We start from the raw sequence: 23309 nt of genomic DNA on the forward strand, positions 1-23309 counted from the left end.
AAGGAACTGCTTTTATAAGGCAGTAAGTAGTAGGCAGCAGACCTGAGTCTGAGTCTTGACTCAACTGGGTGATCTTAAGTGAATTACATTACTTCTTCAAGATTCAAGTTTCTTATCTTAATATTTTGATGATGATATTACTTGTTTTCCAAGGTTTGCAAGAGAATCATAGTAAGGCAGGGAAAGTGCTTATCAAAGTGTTTGGCATAAACTAGGAATTTAACAAATGGCAAATATAAACATGTAGTGTTAATGAATATGTATGATACTTACCATCATTACCACAATTTCTCTTCCTTTGAATATTCTCATATATTTTCTGGGCTGTACCCTTTTACTATTAATAATAGGACTTATAATAATAATACTATTTATAGATAGCATAATAATACAATTTATACATATCATTGAAATAATAACATGTAAACTGAGAGCCCACTTAATTGCCCAAGTCATTTTTTGTTGCCAGGCAACCACAGAGACTTTTTCCTCCCAGCAACTTACCTATGTAAGGTTACTCCATCCTTACTGACCCAAAAAAGTGTGTGAAAAAAATCAGTTAAGTGAACCATTAGTTTGGCTTTGGACATTCAAGGGAAACTGGTCTAATTCACACTGTCAGAGTTTCATTGTAACTGATGACTTTTGCCTGATGTGGGTGGTTCATGGTTACTACACCTGGAGCACATCACAGTGACCTACGGCAGGGGTCTCCAACCTCTAGACTGCAGACTGGTACATCTTGTCAGATTAGCAGCGGCATTAGATAAGAAATAAAGCGCACAATGAGCTTCTAATGGAGTTAGTGGTAAAAAACCTGCCTGCCAATGCAAGAGAATTAAGAGACACAGGTTCAGTTCCTGAGTCAGAAAAATCCCCTGGATGAGGGCATGGCAACTCACTCCAGTAAGTTGTGAGAACTCTCTTGCCTGGAGAATCTCACAGACAGAGGAGCCTGGCAGGCTACAGTCCATGCAGTTGCAAAGAGTTGGACATGACTGAAGCAACTTAGCAAGCACCCCCACAAAATGTAATACATGTAATGTGCTTGAGTCACTCCAGAACCATCCCTTGCCCCCTGGGTCTGTGGAAAAACGATCTTCCATGAAACTAGTCCCTGGTGCCTAAAAGATTGGGGACCACTGACCTAGGGCACTTAATTCCATCCAGGATATTTTTATTCATAAACTTGGGCTTGAGAACTTATCTTTGCACAAGCTTTCCAGGTGCTTCTAATGTTCACTCAGGTTGGGGAACTACAGGGCATGGACTGTCCATTTTCCAGCTCTGTGTATGATGTAATCACTTTGTAATGGCAGGATCCTATGATGAATACATAGAAAGTTCTCGATTGTCAGCAAATAAACAACCTCCAGTTATAACAAGTTTGTTTTCTTCCTGTTTAAAATATATACTTGTGACTCTTCAGGAACAGAAAAATGTTTTTATTATCTAAATCAAAACACAGCATGAGGTACTTTCCAATAAAATCAACTGTAGATTATACACAAGTCAAAATCATCTGCCTGTTTATTGAGTCCAAAATCCTTCTAGGCACCAGGAAAAAAGTTTAATTTAAGATTTTAATCTTTCCATATATTATAGGGTTTCTGTAATGGATTTTGTGCATCTGAAACTAAAAGATTGACAGGTCTGGATATTATAGATTTATTAACCATTGGTTACAGTGTTAGAGTTAGCATGTAAAGCATTTCTATGATATCCCTCAGGATGGGCTACAATGAACGATTTCTACAAAGCCTGAGGTGGATAAGGGTTAAGGTGACATTAAAAAGCAAAATTCCTGTTTCATTTCACAATGATCCTTTTTTTAAGTAGAAATATTATACATTAAACATAGAAATATAATGCTGAACTCAAAGGAAAAGATGTCAAAATTCTAGGAAAGAAGTCTCAAAATTTACAAACCCAGTTTTGGAGTCTGCAGTTTTATCATTTTGAAAGTAGGGGCCTTGGGATCTAACACATCTTGGGACAAATACATATTTAAAATTTGTAGAGATGTGGATAGACCTAGCCACTGTCATACAGAATGAAGTAAGTCAGAAAGAAGAAGACAAATATATATTAACACACACATATATGGAATCCATAAAAAAATGGTATAGATGAACTTATTTGCAAAAGAGAGACACAGATGTAGAGAACAAACATGGATACCAAGCGGGGAAAGGGGAGGGATGTTATGAATTGGAAGATTGGGATTGACATATAGTCCGTACTATGTATAAAACAGATAGCTAATGAGAACCTATTATACAGCACCGAAAACTCTACTCAACTGTCTATGGCAGCCTAAATGGGAAGGAAATTCAAAAAAGAGAGGGTGTTTGTATATGTATAGCTGATTCATTTTTTGGTACAATAGAAACTAATAGAACACTGTAAACAACTCTACTTCAATAAAATTAATTTTAGAATAATTAAAGGTAAAACTAATTATCCAAAAATTATCACTACCTGTAGAATATCTTTGCCTGGAAAATTCCATGGACTGAGGAGCCTGGTGGGCTGCAGCCCATGGGGTCAGAAAGAGTCTCACCATGACCAAGAGACTGAGTGCAGCATCTGCACACACAGAATATTATACAGACCAGATAATATATCAACTATACAAATTATCTCATTTAATCATTATAATAACCCTACATGTGGGTGCTTAATTATTTCCATTTTACAGATGGAGATAATTGAGATGCAGACAAACTGACTTATTTAAGGTCAGCTAATAGTACAAATATATGAAGTTGTTTATATGTGGAAACTAAAAAAATGTTACAAATGAATTTATTTACAAAGCAGAAATAGAGTCACAGGTGTAGGAAACCAACTTATGGATAACAAGGGTAAAAGGGAGGAGAGGGATAAGTTGGGAGACTGGGACTGACATATACATACTACTGTATATAAAACAGATAAGTAATAAGGACCTAATGTATAGCACAAGAAATTGTACTCAAAACTCTGTAGTGGTCTACAAAGGGAAGGAATCTTAAAAAGTGAATATATGTGTATGTATAACTGATTCATTTTGCTGTATAGCAGAAACTAACACAACATCGTAAATCAACTATACTCCAAAAAAAATTTTTTTTTAAAAGAAAAAAGAAAGATGTTTTCAAATCCTTACTGAGTGTAAAGTCTTAAGATTAGCAATGGCAATTTAGGTATGTCATAATGTGAACATGATAAGGAATTTAACACACCATGGAAAATTCCTGGTTGCTTGGCTAGGAAACCATCAACTTTACTTACCACCCTGAACTTTCCTTTATGTTCTTTGAGAACCTGGATAGTAGAAGACCCTGGGCCGAATTTGAGAAGTCTCCAGCCATCAGGCTGAATCTGACCTTAGGCTGGCTCTGTGATGCCTCATTTTACTTTGAGGGGCAAAAACATCACGACACCATAAAAACGCGATGGAGAAACATGCTAAAAGGAGGTAACATAGTCATGCTCTTCCATGAAGAGAGAAATAAATTCCATAAAAGAACATATCAATTTGCAGATTAAAAATATATATTTATTTATTTGGCTGCCCTGGGTCTTATTTGCACCATGCAGGCATCAAACTCAGGTCTCTTGCGCTGGGAGCATCGAGTCTTACCCACTGGATCACCAGGGAAGTCCCTAAATTTATATATTTTCCACAGTAGGAGATTTAGGTTTTCCTCTGTTAAAAGCAGAGTTCAAGAATATCTATGCTTCTAAAACTGAGATAAGGATTACAGCACTTGATAACACATTCTGGTGCTATTGATTATCTCCTGATTTGTTTAATTTAGTATGTTACATATTCATTTTAAAACAAAGGTGAAAGGAATCATTTATATTTAACAACTAAATATATTAAGCAACTTAGTTTGTCTTTGCTTAGAAAGTCTTGAGAGATTTTTGTCGGTGGATTTGACTCAAAAAAGACCCTTTTGTCTTTGTTCTTAGATTATGTTTGTACTTTGTTCTTAAAACCAACAGCAGAAGGATGTTGGTTCATGAGAATTTAAGTTTTATACATTTAGGCCTTTATGTTATGTTTATGACTATATTACCTGTTTTGACTGAATCATGTTCAATGAAAAATAAGTCTTTGTTAATTATTTTACAAAACAGATCTGTTGATAGCCCAAATGACTGTTAACCAATTATTTTCAGTACCATGTAGAAACGTGGCTAAACTTAACCTGATGGGGATAACAGGGTTTTGTGTTCATTTCATGTTTCAACTTCATATTAAGAATAGATGTTCAAAATAAAACCACATATCTTTGAAGTGCATAACACAATAAAAATCAGTTTTAAATTTTACTGAAACAAAACTTCCATATACCTTGCATGTTAAAAGACAAAGCAAGAAGATTTCACTGTAATCTTTAACCCACAGAGTTAATGCAATCAGAATTTTGGCTAAGGATGATTATTATATTCCAAATAATAATGCACTAAACTACAAAAGCAACCCACTATTAAGTCAATGGTTTGATAGAAGCTACAGAGCTCAAAGAGGAAAAATTCAGCTAACACAACTGGTCACAACTCAAGGTATTTGGGTGCAGTGGTCCATTTTTTTCTGAATCCCCATTCACTACTATAACACCAATGATTCAGTCTGGGGAATCCTGTAGAAATGAATGTTCAAGGTAATTCAGACCTATGTGACTTACCTTGGGTATGTATGAACAAGAAGAGATTTTTAGGTGCTGGTATTTGAAAGTATTGCTTTGATAGAAATGTATATATCTAGGTATCTATATCTTCATCTGCACACCTATACCTTTATCGATCTATATGTATGTATATAAATGCTTATGCATATAAACACTTGTGAGTGTGGATAAATGCTTATGCATATAAAGTCTTGTGAGCATGATTTGGTTTATTCTGTTTATATTTATCCAGAGACAGATTGTGTCTTTCTGACTTACTAAATTCACATTTTCATCCTATCTCCAGTTAATTTCCTCTAAAATGTTTTATACACACACACTAGTTCTGTTTCTTACCTGGTGGTGTCCAAGCTACAAATATGGAATAAGGCCCGATTACTGTGATGTTATATGGAGGCTGGATTTCTTCTGGCGTTAATATAGGTGTCTGTATAATGTACTCATCACTTGGACTGCTGCCACCTCCAGTTGTGGCTTCTAACTTATAAACATATCTATATTTCAAAAAGAAAGAATTGTGATAAAGCAATGCACAGGGAATTGAACATTGATTGTTGACTTTTCTATCTATTGCTTAGTCCTAAATTTGTGACAAGCTGCAAATTCCCTGCTTCCTATTCAGAAACTTTACTATAGAGCTTATAGTTTTCCTACCACAGGCAACGCTCTCTCCACTGTTTTGGTCCTTTTCCCATTTTATTTTTAACCCTTGAGTAATTAATTGCTTTTCTTAAACATTTCAGGAAAGTCTTGGAGTGTGCTGGGGGATTGTGGAGGATTCAAATGAACCTTCTCCATCTTTAATGGCTTAGCGTTTAGGGAAGTATGTTTAGAGAAAGATGTTTCTAAATTGATCTGCTACTCTCTACAATAAAACTAAATTGAACTCTACTCCCTGCAATAAAACATCTGTTGATCCAAGATATATTTTATCTCTGCTGAGAAATGAATGGGAATGAATTGCAAATATGTGGAACTTTCCCCCCAATCCACTCATGTCTATACATAGTATCACAAGTAGAGAAAACACTATACCAGATATAACGGCGGTTGATGTAAAACAAACCTCTTTAAATCTCTTTTCTTGCTTGTTTAGGGATGCATGTTTTTGAAGATCGTTTGATAATTTAAAAAATTTAATACTTTGTATATTTTGTATACTTAAAAGTTCTCATGTCAAATAAAAGACTAATTATTTATTTACATTTTAAAGGAATTTCACATCCTCTGAGGACTAGTACAATGAGCTAGTGCTTAGGTCTTCAGTCTGAAATAGATTAAGAGATCTTATTAGCTATGGAATAGCTAATACATGAGGAGATTAATCAACCAATTGATATAATATCGTTTCAGCTGGAGATGGACTTATTCTTGATCCTGAAAAAACCTAAAATTCTCACTTGTATGACTGTTAAAGTTTTCTTTTAGTTTACCTGCTGTTGGGCTCCAGGTTTTTATCAGTGAAGTTCTGCTCCTCACTGCCCCCCACGAAAATCAAGCTTCCATTACGACTCAATTGATATTGAGAAATGAGGCCATTGGGCTTTTCTGGAGGGCTCCAAAATAATTCCACTGTTGTAGAATTGATGACAATGTGTCGAGGTGTCACCCAAACTCCTGGCAAAGATAACACTATGAATTTTTATTGTCAGGATAAGATAAGCATATTATCAAAAGTCATACCATCCCTCACATACTATGATATTTTTATCTGTTGATAAAAAAATACATATCATGGTGAGCAACAAAAGTACATTTTATTTGCTTTAGAGATAAGATATATAACTGGATACTAATGTATTTTTTAATGCTTTAATTATTATTATTATTATGAATTACCTCTAGTATCTGACAACTAGGGGTGGGAAGTTTCTCTATGTTGGCTGTTAATCTGAGTGTCAGGAAGGCCTAAGAGACTATCCAGGGAATCTCAACTTGGATGCCTATTTACTTGGTATCATAATCCAGTGTTGGTGTTTGCCTGAATTGCCAAATTCAATGAACAAGCATACTTTGCATTTCTGACACTGCTCTCTGATTCTTTTTTCTGGCTACTTCCTTCAGTCTCATTTACTGGCTTCTCTTTCCTTCTTGTACTCCAAAATGATGTAGCGCCTTAGAGAACTAGACTCTCTACACTTCCGTCTCCTCATCTTACCTAACACTCTCTTTGTAGATGATCATTTAGTCTCAGTTTTAAACACTGTCTATATGTTGAGCACTGCCCGATGCCCAACTCTGTGCTAAATCTCTCTCCTGAGTGTCACGCCCTTGACTCTACTCTCTAACACTGTCCACCTCCAGTTGGATGACTAATTACACTTCAAAAACCTAAAACATCTAAAAATGGAACTCGCGGTTTTCTGGTCTACCATCTATTTGTTTTCCACTCTTATCCAACTATTCATTTTCTTGGGGAAAACACAAAAAATTATCCTTGAGGCTTTTAGTTTTTCACTCCTAAATGGAATCTATCATCGAGTCCCGCAGATTCTACTCTGAATGTGCATAGACCTTATATTTTGACCTCTCTTGATCCAAACTACATTTCTCCCTCTCATGAACTCCTGTGATAAAGTAGTGTCCATGTTTTACATCTTGTCCATCTTTATTTCATTGTAACCTTTATAAAAGTATATAAAGTGTGTATTTAAGCTAAAATAATCTTCGTAAAATATACAACCCTGTATGGTCCTACATTTTTCTAGCTCTGGCCTACCTGGCACCATTCTCTCTACCATTCACGAAGCTCTAGCCACACCAGACTCATTTCTAGCCTAAGAATGCTTCAACTTCTTTCACACCACTGAGTTTTTGCACTTCCAGTCCCTACGACGGGAACACCTTTGTTCATGACACAATGACAATTATGCATTTTATTCTCCAAATTCAGTGACCAGTGTAAATATCATCTTATTGGGGGGGCTTATTTGACCACTATTACATAACCATAACTTTAATACAGTCTAAAGTGATACCCACCTTGTTCCTCTTGATCATATATACACTCTTTTCTATTTCCTCTCAACATGCATAACATCATAATCCTTTTTTTATATCATAATTATTTTCAGGTATTTATGACTATTTCTCTATCCTGCTTTTAATAAGGTTAGCCCCATGAAAGCAGGGATTTTCTCTGTATTAGTAGTCCATGTACCTTTATGGATAGCATAATGCCTAATAAGTATTAAATGAATAAAATTATTGAAAATATATATCCTGCAAATTATTACACTTATGGAATGCAAATATGACTAAGATATGGCTCATTTTTACAAGGAATTGATAACTTTCTGTATAAAAGATAAAATGTATATACAAACAACAGTAATTCAAGGTCAAATTTTAAGTACTCTTTATAAGTATAAAAACATATTGATGGAGAACCTAGAAATGAGAAAGATCAGTCTCCCATTTCATGTTGTCATCTGTTCATGTTATGAATAGACACTGTAACTCTCTTCTTCAGCTTTTAAAAACTAATTTCAACATTCAGTTCAGTTCAGTTCAGTTCAGTTCAGTCGCTCAGTCATGTCTGACTCTTTGCGACCCCATGAATCACAGCACGCCAGGCCTCCCTGTCCATCACCAACTCCCGGAGTTTACCCAAACTCATGTCCATTAATTCGGTGATGCCATCCACCATCTCATCCTCTGTCGTCCCCTTTTCCTCCTGCCCCCAATCCCTCCCAGCATCAGGGTCTTTTTCAATGAGTCAACTCTTTGCATGAGGTGGCCAAAGTACTGGAGTTTCAGCTTCAGCATCAGTCCTTCCAATGAACACCCAGGACTGATCTCCTTTAGGATGGACTGGTTGGATCTCCTTACAGTCCAAGAGACCTTGGAAGTCAAGAGTCTTCAACACCACAGTTCAAAAGCATCAATTTTTCGGCGCTCAGCTTTCTTCACAGTCCAACTCTCACATCCATACATGACCACAGGAAAAACCATAGCCTTGACTAGATGGACCTTTGTTGGCAAAGCAATGTCTCTGCTTCTGAATATGCTATCTAGGTAGGTCATAACTTTCCTGCCAAGAAGTAAGCATCTTTTAATTTCATGGCTGCAGTCACCATCTGCAGTGATTTTGGAGCCCCCAAAAATAAAGTCTGACACTGTTTCCACTGTTTCCTCATCTATTTCCCATGAAGTGATGGGACCAGATGCCATGATCTTCATTTTCTGAGTGTTGAGCTTTAAGCCAACTTTTTCACTCTCCTCTTTCACTTTCATCAAGAGGCTTTTTAGTTCCTCTTCACGTTCTGCCATAAGGATGGTGTCATCTGCATATCTGAGGTTACTGATATTTCTCCCAGCAATCTTTATTCCAGCTTGTGCTTCTTCCAGCCCAGTATTTCTCATGTCTTCTGCATAGAAGTTAAGTAAGCAGGGTGACAATATACAGCCTTGACGTACTCCTTTTCCTATTTGGAATCAGTCTGTTGTTCTATGTCCAGTTCTAACTGTTGCTTCCTGACCTGCATACAGGTTTCTCAAGAGACAGGTCAGGTGGTCTGGTATTCCCATCTCTTTCAAAGTTTTCCACAGTTTATTGTGGTCCACACAGTCAAAGGCTTTGGCATAGTCAGTAAAGCAGAAATAGATGTTTTCCCGGAACTCTCTTGCTTTTTCAATGATCCAGCAGATGTTGGCAATTTGATCTCTGGTCCCTCTGCCTTTTCTCAATCTAGCTTGAACATCTGGAAGTTCACGGTTCACGTACTAGTGAAGCCTGGCTTGGAGAATTTTGAGGATTACTTTACTAGCATGTGAGATGAGTGCAATTGTGTGGTAGTTTGAGCATTCTTTGGCATTGCCTCTCTTTGGGATTGGATTGAAAACTGACCTTTTTCAGTCCTGTGGCCACTGCTGAGTTTTCCAAATTTGCTGGCATATTGAGTGCAGCACTTTCACAGCATCATCTTTCAGGATTTGAAATAGCTCCACTGGAATTCCATCACCTCCACTAGCTTTGTTCGTAGTGATGCTTTCTAAGGCCCACTTGACTTCACATTCCAGGATGGCTGGCTCTAGGTGAGTGATCACACCATCATGATTATCTGGGTCGTGAAAGTCATTTTTGTACAGTTCTTCTGTGTATTCTTGCCACCTCTTCTTAATATCTTCTGCTCCTGTTAGGTCCATACCATTTCTGTCCCTTATTGTGTCCATCTTTGCATGAAATGTTCCCTTGGTATCTCTAATTTTCTTGAAAAGATCTCTAGTCTTTCCCATTCTGTTGTTTTCCTCTATTTCTTTGCATTGATTGCGGAGGAAGGCTTTCTTATCTCTCCTTGCGATTCTTTGGAACTCTGCATTCAGATGCTTATATCTTTCCTTTTCTCCTTTGCCTTTCACTTCTTTTCTTTTCACAGATATTTGTAAGGCCTCCCCAGACAGCCATTTTTCTTTTTTGCATTTGTCTAACCCGAGACATATGTGTCATGATGTAGAGGTCTGACAGAATGTGGTCCACTGGAGAAGGGAATGGCAAACCACTTCAGTATTCTTGCCTTGAGAACCCCATGAACAGTATGAAAAGGCAAAATGATAGGATACTGAAAGAGGTACTCCCCAGGTCGGTAGGTGCCCAATATGCTACTGGAGATCAGTGGAGAAATAACTCCAGGAAGAATGAAGGGATGGAGCCAAAGCAAAAACAATATCCAGTTGTGGATGTGACTGGTGATAGAAGCAAGGTCTGATGATGTGAAGAACAATACTGCATATGAACCTGGAATGTTAGGTCCATGAATCAAGGCAAATTGGAAGTGGTCAAACAGGAGATGGCAAGAGTGAATATCGACATTCTAGGAATCAGAGAACTAAAATGGACTGGAATGGGTGAATTTAACTCAGATGACCATTATAGCTATTACTGTGGACAGGAATCCCTTAGAAGAAATGGAGTAGCCATCATGGTAAAAAAAAAAAAAAAGTCCAAAATGCAGTACTTGGATGGAATCTCAGAAATGACAGAATGATCTCTGTTCATTTTCAAGGCAAACCATTCAATATCACAGTAATCCAAGCCTATGCCCCAACCAGTAATGCTGAAAAAGCTGAAGTTGAACAGTTCTATGAAGACCTACATGACCTTTTATAACTAACATCCAAAAAAAGTTGTCCTTTTCATTATAGGGGACTGGAATGCAAAAGAAGGAAGTCAAGAAACACCTAGAGTAACAGGCAAATTTGGCCTTGGAGTACAGAATGAAGCAGGGCAAAAGCTAATAGAGTTTTGCCAAGAACACACTGGTCATAGCAAACACCCTCTTCCTGCAACACAAGAGAAGCCTCTACACATGGACATCACCAGATGGTCAACACCAAAACGAGACTGATTATATTCTTTGCAGCCAAAGATGGAAAAGCTCTATACAGTCAGCAAAAATAACACTGGGAGCTGACTGTGGCTCTGATCATGAACTTCTTACTGCCAAATTCAGACTTAAATTGAAGAAAGTAGGGAAAACCACTAGACCATTCAGGTATGACCTAAATCAAATCCATTATGATTATACAGTGGAAGTGAGAAATAGATTTAAGGGATTAGATCTGATAGACAGAGTGCCTGATGAACTATGGACAGAGGTTCGTGACATTATACAGGAGACAGGGATCAAGAGCATTTCAATATTAGGTTCCCAATAACCAATAGTTTTTGATTGATTGTATCTCCTGTGTAAGTTACTCAGTAAAGGGTAAGATTTCAACACTTTTATAAGAAAAAATCTCAGGGCATTCAAATGCAATTTACTTGCAACATTCTGGAAGAATCAAGATAGACTTAATCATGGCTCAAACTTACTGATTTTCTAAGAACAACCTACTTCTGAGAAGAAAGTAGTTTATTTTGTTCTGAAAGCTCACTTTATGTTAGATACTTGGACAAATACACAAATCATAACATACTTTTATGTCTGGGTCGCTCTGCCAACAGCTGCTAAATGACTCAACCAACTAATTAGAGTTTTGATTCAAACATGATGTTAATTTGTTGATTTAAGAGATAAAGTATAAAGCTTTGGTTCATAATATGCTCCCTGCAGTCCTGTTTTTCTCACCTTGAAGGATGTTTTAAAAAATCACCACTGTACTAGAAAAGGCTATTGCTTAGTTTCTATTTTGCTTCAGTGAGTGTAGCCTGTGGGTAGAGAGGAGTCAATGAAATAAAATGAAGCCACATTTTGAAGTTGCTTATGTTTTAAATGAAACTTGAGTTTTATATTTATATAAGCAGGAGAAAGCTCTGTCCATTTGCTAATAACCCTGTGTCCATTGGTTTGATCTATAAGATGAAATTGGAATGTGTGAAAAACTAGTAAGTGCTCCATTTTTACTTTTGAACTGTGGTGTTGGAGAAGACTTTGAGAATCCCTTGGACTGCAAGGAGATCCAGCCAGTCCATCCTAAAGGAAATCAGTCCTGAATATTCAGTGGAAGGACTGATGTTGAAGCTGAAACTCCAATACTTTGGCCACCTGATATGAAGAGATGACTCATTGGAAAAGACCCTGATTCTGGGAAAGATTGAAGGTGGGAGAAGAAGGGGATGACAGAGGATGAGATGGTTGGATGGCATCACTGGCCCAATGGACATGAGTTTGAGCCAGCTCCGGGAGTTGGTGATGGACAAGGAGGCCTGGCGTGAGGCAGTCCATGGGGTCACAAAGAGTTGGACATGACTGAGTGACTGAACGGAACTGAACTGAATGATGTGGAGACACTTTTATCTTGGCAACTGCAAGAAATCATTGATAGAATAAGACTTGCCTTTGGTGAGAGGTCTTATTAAGGTCTCAGGTGAAGAATCTACCTCCCTCACAGAGCCTAGGTCTCAGTGACATCAGAAAACTGGTCTACAATATGGGAGGGCAGAATTGAGGCAATTTAAGAGAAGGAAATGGATGGTCATGCGGGAAATCTTCTAGAAGTGGAGTGGGGAGCCGGTAAACTAGCTGAGAGGTTTAAGGGGGAAAGGTCAGAAGGAAACCTTGATATAATATAACCTCTCTTGATATAATACCTGCTGAAAAAGGAACATGTCTATTGGATTTGTCTTAACTTTGACTTGAGTGAAATGCAATATTACCCACTTCTTAAATCCATATGAATCATTCCAAGTCAAAAATACCAACATTTTTTTGTGGATTGGCTTTCCCTCGGAAGTTAATAAAAAGAACCAGGTCTTTATTGGCTAACGTCAGAAATGCATTGACTTCTGGACTGTTCAATATTTGTTCATTTGTTGATTTAACATTCTATTCAAATGTGTCATTTTTGTGTGTGTGTTGAGCACTGTGGATGTGTGGGTAAAAACAAATAGTCTTTATTCTTCAAGGAAGGATATCATGAGTAAACGTGTTAGCCGCTCAGTCATATCCAACTCTTTGTGACACCATGGACTGTAGCCTGCCAGGCTCCTCTGTCCCTAGGATTCTCCAGGCAACAATACTGGAGTGGGTAGACATTCCCTTCTCTAGGGGAACTATCTGACCCAGGGATCGAAACCAGGTCTCCTGCATTACAGGCAGAGTATTTACCATCTGAGACACCAGGCAGCAATTCTTAAAAGAGAGCAATAATCCAGTTCAAGCTCTTCCCACTACTTGACTAAGGGTACACTGTTTTCCAGGAGGCCAAAATTATACAGAATCAAGACCAGCTTACCAGTGGGGTCATAATATGTTTTAGCTTCTTTTTTACATAGATTGAAAATGACAGACATAAGGAACTCTCAGGGTGGCTGTGAACAAATGCTTCCTTTAATTCTCTCCATATCCACTTAGACACTCAAATGTTAGACCGTCAAATTATGTCTGATCATTCAACTAGGCCTGTTAAAATTAGTTATACTTGGATTATTAATTTAAGAGGATATAATATGTTTATTTCCACTTTAGCAAAACAACACAACTTAATGTTACTGCTGCTTTGTTCCCTTACAACCTCCAAGTTAAGCACTCAGACTGCATTTATTTCTCATACAAGTTATTCACAATTGGCACTTATACAGCCGGAAAATGGATTCTAAATCCATGTTCCTTCTGCAGAGGAAAGCCCATTTAGTTTACTGTTTCTTTGCTCAGTTATTTGTATTAAAGGAAAGGTGAATAAAGTTAAAAAGCAAATCAAGTAAAACATTTCTCATCTCATACTCCCCAGCACTGTTGAAAGCTATAATTTTTAAGTCATGAAATCTGAGCTCTTTCAAGAAAATGTTTTTTGTTTTGGACAAAGTGAGAGTAGAGATCCATATTGCCCAAGAATTTAAATATATGGATTGGATGAGCAAAGTGGAGAGATCCTGTTCTTCTATCAGGCTTTAGTTTCAGCCAAAACTGATTGATAGATCCTTTAGAAATTATCCATTATCATCAAAGTATCCATTTGATAGTTTCCCTTTCCAAAAAATCCACTGCTGGTTTCTTCCTTTCAAAGGAACACTAAGCTTTTTGACATGAAACATTCTTTATATAGAAAACATCATTAGTGAATTCCTGGTGAGGAGCCATATGCCCCATATGTGGAATTTTCCATTTTATTCCCCATTTACTGGTAGGAAGTTCAGGTCTAATATTCTGAGGTACAACAACCCCTTCATTAGAAGAGTAATGGACAAGTAGTTCAGGACTCTTTGATGAGCATTAATATTACATTTCTGTTCAGAAGGTTATTTATGCCTCTTGTTTCCCCACATGGAAAACAGCAGATAATAAAGATTAACAAAATAATTAGTTGATCACTAGCCCAAGTTTCTGAGCATATTTTTCTTCTAAAAGTAAATGATACTATCTGTCCCAGTTCTTAACCCAAAGACCACTGTTATCAGGTAGATATGCATGCCTCCAGAATCTTTCCTATGCATTTATCTACAGAAATGAATATAATTTTCTATGTGTGGCTTTAGACATAAAGAGGCCATATATTAACACAGTTCTATAACTCTATATTATATGTACAGATCACCTTGTTTCTTTAAATTGATGGAATTCCATAACGTGACTATATCTGAATAAATTTAGCAATTCCCTGACTCAAAGACATTTAGATTACTTCCAATATCTTGGCATTCCACAACAACAATAAAGGCTTCAATAGACAACCTGGTACATGCCTCCTTGTGCAGTTGTGAAAGTGTTATTTTCTGGCATTAGATAATGAAATTGAAGCTGCTCTGTCACGGGGAACCAACATTTTACATTTAACAGACATTGCCAATTTGATTTCTAAGGTGATGGTCCCACTTCCCAATCCCTCAAGCTGTATTTGATAGTATATTTCCTCCATCTGTTCACTTGTCGAAATTCTTGATCCTTGTGGTCCATCTCAGAAGGCATCTACCCTCTAAGATCTTTCTTGAAGTCCCTGATGGGTTGTAATCTCTCCCTTCCAAGATTAACCTGAGCATTCTGTTCATTAATTCTCATTTAACATCACCTCTAAGATTCTCTCTCTTTATGTCAATTTGGTTACTTACCCTATCACTTCTACTTGATTGCAAGTTCTTATGGGCAGTGAATATTTTTATCAGCTTCAACATGGAGTGTGGTGCTTGTTATATTTTAGCTGCACTGGGAATATTTAACCTTTGATTTTTGGAGGAATTTCATATCCAAGTACACAGTATCTTTTTTCTTCCAAGGAAAACCACATCTAAGGAATTGAAAGCAAACTGCCTTGGGAGACTTATAGTTTAACTAAACTTGGAAAACAGGAAGCTAGAATATTATTTTGGATCCATATACTTTATTTCTTCTTCCTCGTTTGTTATGATAGAGTTTACAGAGTTCATGTCAAAATACCATATGAAAACTTCTTTTTCCCAACCATGGGTACTTTTTAATTACCTTGAGGGGCTGCCTGCAGAGTCTGACCTAGAAAAGGCTCACTTGAAGTGCATCCAGCAGATGTACAAGCTCTAAGTGTGAAGCTGTAGTTGGTGTATGGCTGGAGACCTAGAAAGAGCAAACAAGAAATCAAGTACCTCTTGAGAGGATTATTTATTATCAGGTAAACACTAGCAGTCACATGCAGAGTTGCAGATATGATATCCAAAATTTTTAAGAGCAGAAAACACTCCAAGGGGGAAAGGAACTTCATAAGCAGCTCCGTATTAAAAGACATTTCATTTCTCAACTGCAAAACAACAAATTCTAAGCCTTCAAAGAGATTTGAAAATTCTTGTCATCCATCCATTCATTCATCCATCCATCTTTCCATTAATTCCCCTGTACCAGGTATCATTAAAGAGACTCCCCTGCCTAGAGGATCGAGGTGCTCCATCTCCCAAACAGCCTATTCCATCTCTAGAGAGCTCTAGAGTTCTCTTTGTTTGGTGTGAAAGTCCTTCTTTATATTGTGGTGAATTCTTTCTAATACTTCCAACCACTAGAGACACAGAGAACAAATCTAATTTCTTTTCCACATGACAGTTCTTCAAATATTTGTAGACAGTTATCAAATACCCCTGAGTTTTCTCTTCTCCAGGCTAACCATCCCAGTTCCTGCAACTGCTTCTTATATGAACAGGGGCAGGGAGAAAAAAATAAAAAGAAGGTTAGAGTCAACATTTTTAGCCTCAAGCCATATTCGGCTCATATTAACTTTTCTTTTAACTTTGCATTTCTTTACCATATATGCTCCTACTGTACCATCTCACAATTCTGTAGTTTTTTGCAAGGTATGTTGTCTTGTGTTTACACATAGATTAGACATATTATGAAGAGGGAACAGTGTTTACTATTTCTTTTATAATAAGATGTATAATGTAGCACAGTAATTGCTCAATAAATTCTCAGGAAAAGAAGGAACAGCAATCCACTGACAACAGATATACTGATATCTGTTGGCAATTCACAGATAACAGTTATATACTGTTCCATGTCCATTCCAAACTCCCTAAGTAGAGTTTGCTTCTTTCCCCCCACGTGCCCCCCGTAACCATAAGTTCATTTCCAAAGCCTGTTTCTCTTTTGTAAATTCATTTGTATCACTTAATTTTAGATTCCATATATAAGGAATGCCATTTTGATATTTCTCCTTCTCTGTCTGTACACAGTGCTATATTTAAAATGGATCAACAACAAGTTCCTACTGCATAGCACAGGGACCTCTGCTCAATGTTACGTGGCAGCCTGGATGGGAGGGGGAATTTGGGGGAGAAAGGATATATGAATATGGATGGCTGAATCCCTTCTCTGTCCACCTGAAACTGTCACAACTTTGTTAATCAGCTATAACCCGATACAAAATAAAGTTATATATTGTTAGATTTCACCACTGCATGGCCAGTGACCTTTCAGAAGTTACTTAGCTTCATTCTGCTTTGATCTACTGATCTGTAAAATAAGGAATCTCTGCATCTAGTCTCTGTTGAGAAGCACGTAGAGTAGTACTTTACTTTAGTAGAAGCAACTTTAAGACTCAGCAGCATTCAACAAGAATACATCGAGGCTAACATTTGTTTCCTTAACTCCTGGGAAAAGTAAAACAAAGCCAAAGCTTTAAAAATATTTTCTGATAAAAGAACAGGACAATATCTATGTCAAATAATTGGGCTAAGTTACAGCATGGAACCAATAAGTTTCTATACTTATTTTTTCACGAATTTTGAGCTGTTTTCACATATCCTGTTCTTTTGGTGAGCAGACTCTCCTTCCAGACATTTATGTGTCACTCTGTCACTTTATGTATATCTATTCAAATGCTATATTTTAAAAGATTTTGGTCAGTTTATCTACACACAACAACCAGTACTTTTTATCCTCTCAAATTACTTTATTCTTTCATAGCCTTCTGCACTATCTGATGTTTATTTCTTTAACGCTTGTCTCTACCTCTGTGACATAAGCCTAAAAAGGACTTGCTTTTGCCCACAACTGTATCCTTTGAATAGTGACAGGCACAAAGTAGGTGCTCATTAAGTGAAGGAAAAAATTAATTAACTAGTTCACTTAGAATTGGAGCAGTAGTCTGGCCTCTCTGCTAAAGCCATAATGTTCTGTAGCTGGAGCTGCTTTGGGATTCAGCTTCAAAACACTTAGTGTTTCCTTATCAATTTAATGATAAGATGTGGATACTTATTTGATTATGATCTTCTACTTGGCTGCTATGGAGGATTTACATACTTCTCATATTTACCTGATTTACAGATGAGGAATATGATGAAAGATCTAGGCCATTTCCAAGCCTTGTGGGTTTGATAAAAGCTTATAGGAAAATGCTCAAGATGATAAAATATAGAGCTCAAGAGAAATATTTAAGAATGAAGGTCAGGGATGGTGGTGACTGATTTAGTCTGACAAAGTTGCCTTCTTTACTCCCATTACTGAAAAATGGGGTCTTGACCCTTGTAACACCACTGTATCTGAATATCTTACTTTCTCACTTAGAAGGTAAGCCCTTTGAGGGTAAGGATGGTATCTTTGAATGTTTTTAAAATCATTTCTCCCCATGTATTCAACATGTTTCAAAAATTGTTTAAGGAAGGCCAGGGCATAAAAGCACCCAATAAGGCATGGTTGTGATGCTATGATATGTACATGTACCATCGCAAGTGTGATGTGACCAAACAGGCCCTTCCTCTTCATTCCATAGGGACTCTTGCCCACAGCATCAATTTCACTGAGTAGGAGATTCTTCTCTACTTGCATAATACTATTAAAATAAAAACAAATTAATATAATTTATGAACAAAAAATATTTTCTAGATTTTTTTTTCTGAATGTTAGGCATAAGTATGGCTAGCAAAATTGAAGCAATAGTTGATTTTTCTCTGGAATAGTCTGACCGAAAAAAGCCTTTGTTCTCTTTCACATTTTGTATTCTGGTTGGTCTGGTTTCAGACTTTTGAAGGACAATTTAGGATGGGTCTTAGGAAAACAAGAGAAAACATCATCCCAGAGGTGTACTAAGATTGATTAGAAGGTTGAAGGTATTTGTAATGAGGACTGTTGCTAAAAGAAAATCTAAATATATAAAAATAGAAATTGTTTTTTCCTTACAAAATTTTTCTAAAGGGGGTTGAGCGTCATCCATTTCACACTAGAAGACAGATGTAGGGAGGTGGTACAACAGCAGAGAAATCAGCCTTTAAAGAAGTTCTGCTAGACTGAGGAGGGTGTGCCAAAGGAGGCTGCCACAAGGTGGTTAAATTGAGAGGGGTGGCGTGGTTTAGCAGAGGATCGGGCCAGAGATAGTGAAGGAACATACATCTCTTGGAGACACTGGAATACCAGGATTAAGGGTGATGGGCAGGATGCAGAACTGAGTATTAAGCAGAGAGCATTGGTCAAAAAGTCGAAAGATTATCAAACTAAGTGAGGTAAGTCAGAGAGAGAAAGACACATATTATATGATACCACTTTATGTAAAATCTAAAGATAATGATGCTAGTGAACTTATTTACAAAACAGAAATAGAGTCACAGACATAGAAAAGAAACTTATGGTTACCAAAGGTGAAAAGGGTTGGGGAGGGATAAATGAGGAGTTTGAGATGAATAGACACACTCTACTATACAGAAAATATTACATTATATTATACTATATTTTATAATATACTTTAATATTATACTATACTACTATACAGAAAATATTATTCTGTGTGTATATATATGTGTGTGTGTGTGTATATATATATATATATATATATATATACACACATATATATATATCTTTGCCAACAAAGGTCCATCTAGTCAAAGCTATGGTTTTTCTGGTAGTCATGTATGGATGTGAGAGTTGGACTATAAAGAAAGCTGAGTGCTGAAGAATTGATGTTTTTAAACTGTGGTGTTGGAGAAGACTCTTGAGAGTCCCTTGGACTGTAAGGAGATCAAACCAGTCCATCCTAAAGAAAATCAGTCCTGAATATTCACTGGAAGGACTGATGCTGAAGCTAAAACTCCAGGCCGGGCGGGGTGGAGGAGGGAGAAAGGAGGGTGGCCCGCCGCCCTCCTCCCCGCCGCACCACCCCGCCCCCGCAGCCCCCCCCCCCCGCCCCCCTCCCCCCCGTGCCTCCCGCGCGGTGGTGGCGGCGCACCGCGACCCTCGCGGACCCGAGGGTGCGTCGCGCGGTCGGGCATCCTCGCCGCGGGCGGGACCGGGGCGATCGGGTCTCCCGGCCCAGTGAGCAGCCTCCACCTGCTGCAAAGAACTGACTCACTGGAATGGACTCTGATGCTAGGAAAGATTGAGGGCAGAAGGAGAAGGAGACGACAGAGGATGAGATGATTGATGGCATAATTGACTCCATGGACATGAGTTTGAGCAAGTTCTGGGAGTTGGTGAAGGACAGGGAAGCCTGGTGTGCTTCTGTCCATGGGGTCCCAAAGAGTCGGACATGACTGAGAGAATGAACTGAACTGATACAGAAAATGGTAACAAACAAGGTACTACTATATAGCACAGGGAACTATATTCAATATCTTGTAATAGCCTATAATGGAAAAGAATCTGAAATACATACATATATATATATACACACACACACACACACACACATACACATATATAACTGAATCACTTTGCTATATACCTGAAACACTGTAAATCGACTATACTTCAAAAAGAACTACTTATAAAAATAAGGCAGAAGAGTTCAAAGACATCTCCAAATCAAAAGGAGTGGAAGTAGAGAACTGGAGAAAAGCAGCAAAGTTTGAAGAAGAAGAAAGATTAGAGTGTGAGGCATGAGGCTGGAAGTGAAGGGGGCAGGGATGATGGCTTATTCGTGAGCAGTTTGTCTCCCAGAGATGCTTCTGCCCCTGCAGTGTAGGGCTTCTGACCAGGTGAAAGGACCAGGTGGATCAAGCATAGATTCAGACTCATTTCAATATCATGGTGGCTCAGAGGTGAAAGCGTCTGCCTGCAATGCAGGAGACCTAAGTTCAACCCCTGGGTCAGGGAGATCCCTGGAGAAGGAAATGGCAACCCACTCCAGTATTCTTGCCTGGAGAATCCCATGGATGGAGGAGCCTGGTGGGCTACAGTCCATGGGGTTGCAAAGAGTCGGACACGACCGAGGAACTTTACTCACTCAGCTTGTGTCATGTGATTCTACACCTGTTATATTTAACTTCCAGAGTATAGTCATACATTTTTTATAACAAAACTTGAATTTTCTTTGGAGAAACCAGTCTTTGGCCACTATCAGGCCTTGTGCTCGGTTGAGAGCTGACTTCACCCAGGCCAGGACAGATATCAACACTCAATTCTGAGAAATGGTAGCAGCGTTCTGTGACCTCATTCAGGCCGCTGAAAGCTAGGCTTAGAAACAGAACTTTCATTCATTTTAAATGGTTCTTTTTCCACCACATAAAGCTTGAGAATGGAGGAGAGTTCAGATGAAAAGCAACTGTGTCCTGGAAATGTCATTTGGGCAAAAGAAATACAGGAAAACAATAGAATGGGGAAGACTAGAGATCTCTTCAAGAAAATTAGAGATACCAAGGGAACATTTCATGCAAAGATGAACACAATAAAGGACAGAAATGGTGTGCACCTAACAGAAGCAGAAGATATTAAGAAGAGGTGACAAGCATACACAGAAGTTTCCCTATCTATTTATGGGGAAACAGTGGAAACAGTGGCAGATTTTATTTTGCGGGGGCTGAAAAATCACTGCAGATGGTGACTGTAGCCATGATATTAAAAAGATGCTCTCTCCTTGGAAGAAGTTATGACCAACCTAGACAGCATATTAAAAAACAGAGACATTACTTTGCCAACCAAGGTCCATCTAGTCAAAGCTATGGTTTCTCCAGTAGTCACGTATGAATGTGAGAGTTGGACTACAAAGAAAGCTGAGCGCCGAAGAATTGATGCTTTTGAACTGTGGTGTTGGAGAAGACTCTTAAGAGTCCCTTGGACTGCAAGGAGATTCAACCAGTCCATTCTAAAGGAAATCAGGCCTGAATATTCATTGGAAGGACTGATGCTGAAGCTGAAACTCCAATACTTTGGCCAACTGATACAAAGAACTGACTGATTAGAAAAGACCCTGATGCTGGAAAAGATTGAAGGCAGGAGGAGAAGGGGATGACAGAGGATGAGATGGTTGGATGGCATCACTGACCCAATGGACATGAGTTTGTGTAAACTCCAGGAGTTGGTGATGGACAGGGAAGCCTGGAGTGCTGCAGTCCATGGGGTCACAAAGAGTCAGACATGACTGAGTGACTGAACTGAACTGAACTGATGTCATTTGGTAGCCTTGAGTGAGCCACACCTAAAGTCTACACATGATTTTTGTTGTTTGTTTCATGAGCCTTTAAGTGCCCATTTGTAGAACCCTGGTTAAACTGTTTTCGGTAACCTTCAAGAAACAGAGTTATAAGTGATACTACTCTTATAATTGCTAATAATGTTACATGTGTACACACAGGGTCAGAGTCTTCTATGTTACACACAGCGAGCATAAGCAGCTATTATTATGTGTATGAGCTGATCTGCCTTTATACGAGCTATAAAGAGGTACCAGCAGCAGCAGCAGCAAAGAGGTACCAGATTATGGGAGCGAGAATTAGCAAGAACATGAAAAAGTCTGGTAAAAGGGTGAGGAGGTTTCGCCTTTAATATCACCAGAACAAGAAATATTGTTCCTGCTTCAAAGGTAGGAAAACAGGCTCAGAGAATCAAATAGGGACACAGTGAACAAATGGTTGGGTTGGAGTAGGGACAAACCAATGATTTTAACACCAAGTCCTGTGCTATCTCCATCAGATAAGAGTTATATCAAACACACTGAAAATTTTCAATGACTGAGTTCCCTCTAAAGATTAAACAGTATCTGAATGATATAAAAGGGATAGAAACCACCGTAGTTGTTCTTAAAGTGAAATACAATGGAAGGATTTCATTCAAAACACAAATTAATACAAAAGTTAAAAAACAAAATTGGGTTTTATTCATTTTTTTCTCCTCTTTTCACTGAACTCTAAACATTAATTAAATGTATCTTTTGAGAAAAGCAGTTATTCTCTAAGGAAGTTGCTTATTTGATTGCATAAAGAACATACCAATTAAAGTTTCAGTTCCCTACAGTTCAGTCCAACTCTTTGTGTCCAACTCTTTGGGACCCCATGGACTGCAGCATGCCAGGCTTCCCTGTCCATCACCAACTCCTGGAGCTTGCACAAACTCATGCCCATCAAGTCAGTGATGCCATTCAACCATTTCATCCTCTGTTGTCCCCTTCTCCTCCTGCCTTCAATCTTTCCCAGCATCAGTCTTTTTCTTCTTTTGTTTTACTTTATTTTACTTTACAATACTGTATTGGTTTTGCCTTACATCAACATAAGTCCGCCACGGGTGTACATGTGTTCCCAATCCTGAACCCCCCTCCCACCTCCCTCCCCATACCATCTCTCTGGGTCATCCCAGTGCACCAGCCCCAAGCATCCTGTATCCTGCATCAAACCTAGACTGGTGATTCGTTTCAGTAAGTCAGTACTTCACATCAGGTGGCCAAAGTATTGGAGCTTCAGCATTAGCATCAGTCCTTGCAATTAATATCCAGGCCTAATTTCCTTTAGGAATGACTGGTTTGATCTCCCTGCAGTCCAAGGGACTCTCAAGAGTCATCTCCAACAGTTGAAAAGTATCAGTTCTTTGG

At 38.2% G+C, this 23309-nt stretch overlaps 1 protein-coding gene across 1 annotated transcript in view; it reads right to left on the reverse strand.

Annotated features, from left to right (window-relative positions):
• USH2A (usherin) overlaps positions 1 to 23309 on the reverse strand; it is a 983289-nt gene that overhangs the window by 171785 nt on the left and 788195 nt on the right. Inside the window, exons 57-59 of the mRNA XM_060396021.1 lie at positions 15542 to 15649; positions 6119 to 6302; positions 5022 to 5179 (exon numbers count right to left, since the gene is read on the reverse strand). Of these exons, the coding sequence (XP_060252004.1) occupies positions 5022 to 5179; positions 6119 to 6302; positions 15542 to 15649 (450 nt within the window). The remainder of the gene's footprint in view (positions 1 to 5021; positions 5180 to 6118; positions 6303 to 15541; positions 15650 to 23309) is intronic.

Source organism: Ovis aries, chromosome 12 (assembly GCF_016772045.2).
Source record: "Ovis aries strain OAR_USU_Benz2616 breed Rambouillet chromosome 12, ARS-UI_Ramb_v3.0, whole genome shotgun sequence".
Classification (NCBI taxonomy): Eukaryota; Metazoa; Chordata; class Mammalia; order Artiodactyla; family Bovidae; genus Ovis; species Ovis aries.